Below are 11,258 nucleotides of genomic sequence, written 5' to 3'. Positions count from 1 at the left end.
AGCAGGAACTGAACTCTGTTTTGCTTTCTGACAATAAAAACATACTGGTAACATAGTAAAACTAAAGTTTTCAGCCAAAATTTTCAGAGCAGTAAATATAACTTTCCCTAGTGAAATGGCCACAAATTATTCTATTCCAAATAATTTTATAAAATGATAGTTTCCTTCCTTCTCTATAGGGGAAAAAACCAAAAAGAGTATGTTATATGCTGGTTCCTAATATATTGATGTAGTATGGATTTGAAGAAAGACTTGTTAAATTCCATGGTTTGCCTACACCTGTAGGGTGTATTCTCACCCCTTTGACTCTTGCTGAGTCTTTCATGCAAAAAAATACTTAATCAGACTCTGTGAAGGGAGACAAAAATTTAGTAGATTAAAAAAAGAAAGGGAGAATGAAAAAAAAAGAGAGAGAAAAAAGAGGAGGATGGAGTAAGACAAAGTGAGAAAGAATAGGTTTTCCTAGCTGTTACATGCACAGAAGGCTTTTCTGAAACTATTCTTACGGATGCATTGGTAAGATGAGTAAGAAAAGTAAGTACAGAGAATTCCTTCAAAGGCCTGGGAAAACAGATAATTTGTCCAAAGGAGAACCAGGACACCAAACCATCTTTGGGGAAACAAACTGAAGCAGATTTACTGTTGGACCAGTGGAAAGTCAGTTACAGATTTTGTATATTTGCAAACCAATTGGAGTTACATCCATTGTGACTTCAAAATAACTCTTGAAAACCTCCACAAACAAACCTCTAATTCTGAAATGAAAATGCGTTTTCCTCATTACTTCAGTTTACTTTAATGAGCAAACAAGCCTGTCCTCTGCCATGGGATAAAAATATTTCTCTACCACACAAGTATTTTGAAGGTACATACCTTACAGAATATAAATTACTAAGTTACTGTAGTGAGGGACCTTACTTGAGGGCACTAAATACATAGTTTTTTACTTTTTAGGTACAGTGTGGAGCTTTAGAACACTTTTTTTTTTTTTTAGATAGGAGTATATTTGTAATATTGGTTCTATTTATTTCTACAGCAGTAAAACAACACAATGAATACCTGTATTTCTGCTTCAGAACTTCCAGTTCTAATGTTGTATCAGTGCTCTGTGCATCTGTGGTAGAGTCCTCACATCCAAAGCAATACTGGAACACACTCTAAACAAAACATGGAAGCAAACTGAAACCAGATATTATAGTCTGACAATAGATTAAAAATCCCAATTAGGTGAATGGTAACAGTCTCCACACAGTGTTAAAGTTGAAAAAAGTTTCTGTTACGGAGTTATTTTTTGTATATTAAGCATTTGTCCTGCAAAATTTGTTTAATCATAAAATTCAGCCTACTAACTACAACTGAAATGAAAAGTAAACAAGTAAAAGAAGAAATACCAAAAGGGAGTAATTTCATTTTCTGTCTGAATAACTTTTGTAGCTTGTCTCTCTTAGTAAAGTCACGGATCACTGAGAATTCAAACACTAATTCTACCTGAATAAGTTAGGCTGCACTCAAACTGATTCATCATTCGCACTGAAGATAGTCAATGTCTAATCATGATTCCACTGATGTCCGTAAATGACTGAGTCTTATTAATGCAATGTTCCTAGCAATCTGTGTACAAAGTAAGTTGATCATATCACATTTTAGTAAGAATTCTGTAGTCTAAGATTCACCATCTTACCATAAATCCACAGTATCTCGGCCTATTGGGATATACAGTGATTGATTCCTGGTCCACCCGACTCAAGAACCAAAATGGTAGCTTCTTCTCTAAGTTGGTGTGAAGATTAACCTAAACGTAGTTTTGCATTTAGAGTAAGATATATTCTCTTAAGATAAAGATACATCATCATGTAAAAATAATCATCATGCCATTATATTCAAATCACTATTATTAGGTGTCAAGTCTGAGAGGATAGCTACACTGCAGAAAATGGTATAATATTTGAACAGTCCAGCCCAGACACTAATAGCTAGTCATAGCATTACTGATTATCTTAGCAGAATTAATTATTCCACATAGATGCACGCTCTTACAAGTAAAACGGTTGCAAAACTGAGTTAGCTCTTGTGTAATGGCTTGAATGATTTAGTACACTGTGGGTTGCAGTACAGAATTACAGAGCAGAAATGTTCAAAAGACAGAATACTTATTATAGCCATGGGCTTTAAGACCAAATAATAATGGGAAAGAGAGTGATCTTTCTCTCTTTAATTGTGCTATATCCTTTTACTAGATTATGACAGAGTCAGTATAGATTAAGATGCCACTGGACTGCCTGTGAGAAAAGGAACTTTCCCTTGGGTAGAAACAAGTATGTTATATATGAGTGCCTTTTCAGGTGATGCTACATTTGCAAAAGCCACTTTGAAAATAGATATCCAAGATGCATATAGTTTTCAAAAGCAGATAGATTGCTAAACTCTTCCGTTTTCAACAGAAATTCTCTTAGGCGTCTTTATACATCTTAAGGTAATTAAAAACATGTAGAAATATGACGTTAAGTTTCTTACTTATACCTGGTATTGCACAGTATCTCCTCAGTACACAGACCAGCATGACCCTTCACTATACTGCAATGAATCTGGTGTCCTTTTGATTTCTGTGTACCTTAACCTTCTTTCCACTGTATCAATTCTCTCCTTAAAAGGCAACTCTCCAATTTCAAACATTGAATTTACTCATTTTGAGATTCTGTTGTTGGAAAAACTCAGAATTCATTGAACTGACTGTTCAGAAGTTCCTTAAAAATGCATTTGCTTATACATTTCCTTGACAATGATTCACATCACTGAAAATAAGATTCAGAATAGGACGCCAGTGTTCACCAAGTTGCTTTACACAGATGCTAAGATGTTAGTTAGGGATGTTGATGACAAATCAGGTTATTATCTGAATGGTGTTCTAACAATGACATCTACTTCCTATTGTTGGTGCTTCTGTGGTATGCTACTTACCTGCATTGCAATCCTTTTGAGCGCAGCATATTTTTGTACTTCAGCTATGTCCCCAACAGCCAAACCAATCTAAAAATACCATGAAAGATTTCATTATCTGTTTTTTCATAGTCTGTAATTTCAATTGTATTTCTTATTCACATTTAAATCCAAAAAGACTCTAAAGTTAAATTTATTTTGTTTTGCTTGAATTTGGAAACAAACCCCTTTTGTGCATATTTGGAAAATCCATATCAAGAAATGTAGTAAGCTTTTTTGAATGCCAACTATCTGTCTACCAGTAAAGCACTAAAGAGCTACTTCAAAGAATTGTCAAGAATAACATCCCCTCTTTTTTGATTCTTCATTACTGCTGTTATGTTAAAAAGCTTGTTGACCTCTTGATTGAATAGGATCATGGCAGCAATAAATAACTTAAAAAACTTGAATTGTTTGGGTTTCATTACTCAGCTCATACAAAAACCTGATTTCCTAAAAAAAAAAAAAAAAAACTAATGTTCAGTGGAACATGGCTGAAGATATATTACATTTTTCCCCCCTTTCTCATCATTACCAGGTATTCCCATTCTTTTATTCAAGTCAGGCTCATTAGTTAGTTATAACACTACTTTGACTGCTGTTTTTTGTGCAATGAAGATCTGGATTTTGGCTTTTTTTAAAAAAAAAAAAAGTATTGTTAGCTCTAGGTTATGATACAGCAAGGGGTTGAACCATTAAAACTATGTCTAGTCTAGGAGACATTTATCAAAGTACTTCTTAAAATCATTGTTCCTCAATTTTCTTTATGAAGATCTCATAATACTACTTTGCAGCTCCAATTCAAATTCCATTACAGTTACTACCTAAAGATATACAACATAACCCTGCAAGAGTTAACTGTGGGAAAATACTCAGAACAGTAACCTGGATGGAAAACAAGCCCAGAGAGAGGAAACTTTTTAATATGTTACTGAAAATATAAATTTGTTAAATAATAATAATGTCACGAATCAGCACTGAAGAAATTCTATATGCTAAAACTGTGTATAAACTGGTGCTTAACCACTTTTGTATATCAATAAGTAGTTCAGTTACAAGCACTTTTGCATATTAATAAGTAGTTTACTTACTAGCAAGTTCATAAGAAGGATGGGAATAAGCAAGGTAAATATAATGAGAACTGTATAACTCAGGAATGGATATGGCAATTCACTGCTTAGTAATGGATCAAGGAATGCATCATGGTAATTAATGTCTCCCAGCATCATTGCAAATGTCTTCATTACAGAGAGCAGAGGTGTGCTGTATGTTTGCTGCAAAAAGAAGAAATACCAAAATCAAGAAAAAACCCAAACCGATGAAACTTGTAAATAACCTCTTGAGATTCTTTAGTCAAAAACAATATTTATAATGATAAAATTAACTATGCCATTCAACTAACCTGTGAACCCAAAAGGACAAAGAAACTTAGTCCAAAGGCCAATATCAGGAAAAAGAAAACGACAGCAATCCGAATCAAAGTCCTCAGAATTTCCCAGAACATCACAACATAGATGCCATAGTTTTCAAATCTAGGCAATAAGTAAACAGAAAAAAAATACAAAATTAAATACCGAAGCTAAAGTCCCTTACAGTTATTTATATAAGGCAGTGAGTAATTCTTATTTTCATGTGTGAAAAGAGACATTTTGCCTCTGAGACATTCTGAGATGGTACGAACATGTTGTACTGTCACATCCAAAAGAATGCAAGTGGTCTTATTTACAGCAAGCCTAAACTACATAATCTTACATTTTAATGCGCTAGAGCAGTACTTCTTCAAGATATTATTCTTCATGGACAACTTTTATGCTCTCCATAGGCACAGACAGTACAATATTGTAAAACTGTTGCACTTGGAATAATAACTTTAGGAAATTATCTCATTTTTTGCTGCTTTTTGAAGCAAATTAGCAATGAGAAAAAAGGACACTGGCACCATGATTCATCTAGTAGCCACATGCCTGATTTTGCAATATTTTGATTTTTATGACACTACAAGGTACGGAAAACAAGCAAACAAAAAGAAACACATTGCTCAGGAAGAGAAGGGGAGTAGCACAATCTTAGGACACCTGTTTCCAACAACAGTCTGTCATCTGGCAAGCCTCTCCCATTCTTGGCTTAAACAAAATCTCAGAACATGAGTTATCATAAAGCATATTAAGCTACTTTTCCCCCCAACCTGAACTTGGGAATTTATGTCCTCTGCCAGATTTGAGGACCAGATGACTGTTTTATACTACAATGTTAGCAACTGAGAAAATTCCTCCACAGGATTTTCCCCCTGAAATACTATGTCCAAGGCAGAAAAGATCAAGCTGGAAGTAAAGCAAACCTGATCTTCTCTTTATTAGGCATTTATTAGGCAAAATTTCATTGAAGTCAGTGGGGCTACTGATTGCTTTGAGAAGAGATGGCTTGAATAAGTTAGGAAAACAACATGTAGAGTTCTACTGCTATACAAATGAAAAATATTCAGGCCAGGGAAGCATTTCATCTAGAAGAAGGAAGGTTGGGCAGTCATGAATTTACTTTTTACTGTTTAGGTTCAACCCCTATTTTGCCCACGGCACAGAGCAGAGAGGTCACACCCATTCATTAGTCACCTAAGGTCAGACATGTGCAGGACAAGGTTTGCCAGCAGAGGCAGTACCATAAAGACACCCTCTCTTTATGACATTAACTGTGTTTACAAACCTTGTCCTTAAACATCCCAACAGCAGTAAAATGAGCCTAAAATTAAGCAGCAAATGCTGTGTTTGCCTGTCTACCAGACCTCATGGGGGTAATTAGTTCATATATGCAATAAGAATCAGAAGAGCATACAAGCAGTGTTATCCTTATTTTCCGAACAGCTCCAAATCACCACTTTTTTGCTGATCAGCCACACCTCATCTTTGTGCAAGGCAGTCCTGCTCAGGCACAAACATGTTTAATTTATTAGTCCTAAGCACTACACCCACACTATTTTTTCCCTCCACCCAGCTCTCCTGTGGTCCATAACTCTTGGACACTATTGTACCAGTGACAGCATTAAGATCATTAATGGCAATAAATAGACCTAACGTCAACTAAAGAAATAATTTCATCCATTATAATTCTTTTACAGGACGCCATGGAGTAGGAAGGTGGGGTGTGCCATTTAATCTGTAAGATGATAAAAGAATTTACTTTCTCCCAGGTATAACTAATAGAATCAGACTTCCTTTTGCCTCTTGTAATTATTATTTTTTTTTTAAGTGAAAGTCTATACAGTATAGTGAAATGTTTTTAAAAAGACCTATGTGGTGGCTTTGTTTACTTAACATTAAAATAAATCTTGTTATTTATTTAGTTGCCATAATATGTGCTGTGATTCTCTACATGAAAAGCATGGAAAACTATTTTACAGTTCATTATGTTAAAAAAGTCCAATGATCCTAATCTGGAAACTTGTATAGCTTGAAAAAAATAAAAATAAAAAAATAGGGCTATCACACTTGACCAGTCATGGTTTAGGATACATAAAAACCCTGAAAATATTAAAAGTATTTTACTGTAAAGCATGTAAATAATTTTTACCGTTGAAGGTAAAGCAAGAAGTTCATCCAAGACAAGTATACAGCAATTGCTCCACATTCCCACTGCAAATGAGCTGGTGTATTAATAAACAAAGAAGACACAAAAATTATGCTTGTAGTATAAATTGTCCAGTCCAGTAGATTGGAGTAATCCAACAAATATTTCAATTTCTAGGATTTAAGAGAGACAGATACATATTTACAAGTCATGCATCATTGAAGGACTGAATTCAATATACTCTTTAAATCCTCTTCTCACTTTTAAGCTTATATAAATTGGTATTTCCTTTTTAATTCAGGAAAAATCAGATTTATTTTGATATCACACAAATGTCTATGCAAGCACACTGTCTGATTAATGTTATTTCTCTATGTATTTACCTGCTGAATGAGCTGAAATATTTCTTTGCAGATTCCCAGTAAACTCATAATTAAAACTAAACACATACACACCCTTGTGAAGTATGAGTTCTGAAACAAAAATCAGAGCACAAAACAAATTAGAAATTATTAAATGAATGTTTACTTCAGCTCTACTTACTACATATAAGTTATATTGCCAAGTTAAGAAACTCTGACAGATTGCTTCAAATAAACCTATTACTGTCTAAATTCTGTTTTACTAATATTTGCTGTGAAATGAATGTCATATATCTTGTGTTTAAGTAAGTCAAACCAAGTATGAAAGTTTGAGCATTCTCATGATAAATAGTTGCTCTGCAGCTTCTTTATTACAACTGTTTGAGTTCGGGAATGGAAATAGAGTATTTAATGCTACATTTTCAGTATGTTTTGCCACTGGATGAACATAAAGACAAATTCTGTCATTCATAACTTCATTATCATATTGCAGTATCTGGAATGGCAACAGAAGTCTTAGAACAAACTGGAAGTCCTGGCATCCTTACGTGGCTGCTCCCTTTGATGTCTCCCTTTACAACCAGTAGAGGCAGAGACAACTTTGTTGCAAAAAGCCTTCTATTGGCATAGATTAACAATAGTGAATTTCATCTTTTGACTTGTAGAGCTAGTTCCCCACCTGAGGGGTTCATTAACTCATAGGCAGACCACAAATTCATGGCACTTACTTCTCAGTGGTGCAGCAATACACATCAGCATCTGCCCTACTGTGATGCCCCTCTTTAACCTGGGTTAAGAGTACAGCACCATGTTCTGTAACACTATGCTCCCTACAGAGCTGTCATTCCTTGCTCCATTCCCGTCACTGGGTCATTAGGACACCGTCTCCTCCAGTGCATGACATGTCATAGATACTGTTGTTGCTCTAGTCTCAGGCAGCACCTTGACAGCTCCTGTGCACTGCTCTAGTGCACTGCTGCTCCACCAGCTGGCACCGTTCCTCATTGAAGGACATGACTCCCTCTTCCAGCTATGCTTCTTCCACCCAGTCAGTGATGATTAAGGACCTGGATCAGTCCGAGTCATTCTTCTGTCTGCCATATGCAGCTCCTGTCATTCTCCTGTCTTCCACACTTCTGATGAGTTACTGGAGCATGAATTCTTCCAGTTCTGCTAGGTCTGGCTTCTGAATCTTTGAGAATCCCACACTGGGATTGGGCATGTGACTCTCCAGACTTATTCATATACCAGGATATTCTCATGAACCTTTTATATCCCTTGAGTTTATTTTATTTAATATTTTTACTAGCATATTCTTTTTGAGTTCCTATTTCAGTGTTATGTCTTTTCTCTCCCATAAGAACCATCTTGCCTCTTTTTTTTTTCTTGCCAAAATCCTTGGTTTTAGTGTAAAATCACTTATTTGAACTGGATCATTTTAAAAAGTTCGTCACACAACAAAAACTTGTCTCCATTAACACCAGCATGTTACTGTTTCAGGGCTAATGACACAGGTGTGTCTTCTCAGAATATATGACTTCATGTTGTGGAGACAGAGCTCTGCGACTCTCCTGCCCTTCACATGGACACAGGATTGTAACTCCACATATGAGTTGTACTCACAGCTTCAATAAACAGCAGAACTTGCAGTTCCTTCTCTGGAAGCCTAGTACAATGTTCAGCTTAGGGACAACATAGCCTTCTTGAAAGACAAAATACTGCTTAGTTTTAACTGCAGGAAGGAAACACTTACAAAACCAACATCAGCCAGTGGCACCAATGTCTTTCTCTTCTAAAGCCTCTTTCTCCTTTAGTGGTGGACCTGGCAAGTCTAACTTCTTCAGTTCACTATGGTGTCCTAATTATTCCAGTTCCAGCTTCTGAAAAAAAGTTTGAGCTTTGTCTCTTACAACTCCAAAGCATCTGTGGAGGACAGGCTTATCCTGAGACAGGGTTCATCCTTGCTTGCTTTCCTTACGGCCCCAACTAAAGTAGTATTTCCATCCAATGCATAACATGAATGAGATCAATATTCATAAATGATTAGAATAGCCCCACACCTATCACAGCTGTGACTGTGAAGACAAATATTCAAAAGTCACTATGATGCATATGTACTTTGCTACCTAATCAAGTTTTCTGAGATATCATAACTCCAAAATGGGGGTATATCATTCACATTTTAGTGCAACACGATTTTTTCTATTTTTTTCCTTTAAGTTTATTAACAGGGATGATAGGAAACATCCAATACACTTGAAGACCTTTTACAGAGTTTTTGATCCATATATGACTGAATTCTGCTGTTACTTTTTTCACTACTGTTGCACCTGAGGTACTTATATACAGACTGGCAGCAATGTTATGTCTTAGCCTCATAGTTTATTGAGCCTAGTGAAGAAATACTGGGCCTGCAAGGGAAAATAATACATAATATGGGCAAAGCAAGATGTGTTTGAATACTGAAAAGCACTTTAATATTGACTACTCTTTCTATGCCAAATTTTAAATGTACAATATCCAGTTATTTTGGTTGAAAATTAAAAGGACATAGAAAGCTAAAGAATCCACTGTTTTCTGTCTTTTCATAATTAAATACACATTAATATTTTTTCTTCAACATTAAAGAAATATTCACTTCAGGGAAAAAATTGAAGTAGCCATGTACCAAATGTAAAATTTTTAGAAAAGATTAAAAATAAGAAATGAGAACTGAAAATTATCTACTGTTGAATGTTTAAAAATATACACTTGATTCTATTCCTTAGAGTTGCTAAATGATAAATAATACTAGAAATTATTTAAATAATCGCACCTTTTTTGCTATAAAAATCCTAAACAAATTGTACCTAGTAAGAAAACTCAGTACCTCATATTCTAATGGTCTTGCTTCATAGATCTCTGTTCCATTCAAAGGTCTTCCTGGCTGTATGTGAGTGACCAGAAGAGTCAGTGGAATGAGACCGAGAGAATATATGCCTAAATTCATCAGATGTGCTCGAAACCCATAGGCCATCCTTAGAAGTAAGAATGTTAAAGTTACAACACATTACAAATTTAGAAGAGCATGCATTCAAATCTAACAGCCAACAATGTTTTCAAGATGAGGAAATAAACATTTCTTTAAACGTCGTTTTGTGATAAAGGTGTCCATTGAGCTTTATGTGGACAAAAGCGTATTGGCCATTCTGAAATACTGTTCCTTTTCTTTTTAACTCAGCAATACTATTATATATTTTTGCAAAAATTGGAAACAAAGATAGTGGTTGTCTTTGCTGTAAATATCAAAGAATCATTACTAAATGCTAAGCTACATTTTATATTATAATCATCAGCATATTCTAAATATGCTTATGAGAGGTTATATGGAAAAGACATTTGCTTCAGTCAACACTATAAATATTTACATCTTAGTAAACAACTCTCAAGCACAATATTCTTCATCCTGAAATGCAATATTATATTTTATGTACATTAAAACACACCTACCATTTCATAAGCAAATATTCTTTACACACGGGATGACTAAGTAGCTCCATGCGATTGTGGCGTACCATGGCCTACAAAACAGGAAAGAGGAAGGACCAAATTTACCTCATCTAGCTAAGTAGAGTGCTTACAAAACTGGCTAGGCCACCTTCTTTACTTGAGTATTAGCCTAAGGAAAAGTAAAATGCCTGTAAGATGTTGCAAAGTTCTTTTGTGTATGCATTCTGGCCCAAAGCTATTACTATCTTGCCTTCTCTGCCTACTGAGGCATCCAGCTTCTCTCCTGCTGCTCTGTTAGTCCATTTCAAGCTTTAAAAGGTTGTACAGACCATCACCAACTATACCTGCGAGATGACCAAGCTTTCCTAGTTACATTTAACAGGAAAATACTTATTTATTTATTATTAGACAGTACACCAAGTCTAATTGTCAACAGTAAGCCCCAAACGTAATCATATTAAGCCAGAAAGTTTGTTCTGTAAACGTTTTCTGACAAAGAATGAGAGAACAGACTGGCAATGTGAAAGAACAGCAAAATTAGGTTTAGGCACAGAAATGATTTTGCAATTAGCATATGTCCTGGTTTCGGCTGGGATAGAGCTAATTTTCTTCATAGTAGCTAGCATAGTGCTGTGTTTTGGATTTAGTACCAGAAGAATGTTGATAACACACTGATGTTTTCAGCTGTTGCCAAGTAGTGCTCAGACCACTCAAGGACTTTTTGAGCTTCTCCTGCTCGCCCAGGTGCATAACAAGCTGGGAGTACAGCACAGCTAGCACAGCTAACCCAAACTGACCAAAGGGCTATTCCATACCATATAACGTCATGCTTGGGGGGGGGGGGGTCGGGCGGGCGGGCGGCGGGGGGGG

At 35.6% G+C, this 11,258-nt stretch overlaps 1 protein-coding gene across 1 annotated transcript in view; it reads right to left on the bottom strand.

Moving 5' to 3' along the window:
- TRPA1 (transient receptor potential cation channel subfamily A member 1) overlaps positions 1–11,258 on the bottom strand; it is a 37,824-nt gene that overhangs the window by 1,098 nt on the left and 25,468 nt on the right. The window contains exons 18-26 of the mRNA XM_009634497.2: positions 10,389–10,459; positions 9,769–9,916; positions 6,921–7,010; positions 6,541–6,710; positions 4,379–4,508; positions 4,068–4,250; positions 2,959–3,027; positions 1,682–1,792; positions 1,060–1,157 (exon numbers count right to left, since the gene is read on the bottom strand). Coding sequence (XP_009632792.1) covers positions 1,060–1,157; positions 1,682–1,792; positions 2,959–3,027; positions 4,068–4,250; positions 4,379–4,508; positions 6,541–6,710; positions 6,921–7,010; positions 9,769–9,916; positions 10,389–10,459 — 1,070 coding nt within the window. The remainder of the gene's footprint in view (positions 1–1,059; positions 1,158–1,681; positions 1,793–2,958; positions 3,028–4,067; positions 4,251–4,378; positions 4,509–6,540; positions 6,711–6,920; positions 7,011–9,768; positions 9,917–10,388; positions 10,460–11,258) is intronic.

The sequence above is a fragment of the Egretta garzetta genome, unplaced genomic scaffold (assembly GCF_000687185.1).
Source record: "Egretta garzetta isolate BGI_Z169 unplaced genomic scaffold, ASM68718v1 scaffold251, whole genome shotgun sequence".
Classification (NCBI taxonomy): Eukaryota; Metazoa; Chordata; class Aves; order Pelecaniformes; family Ardeidae; genus Egretta; species Egretta garzetta.
This window is presented reverse-complemented; position numbering and strand designations above follow the sequence as displayed.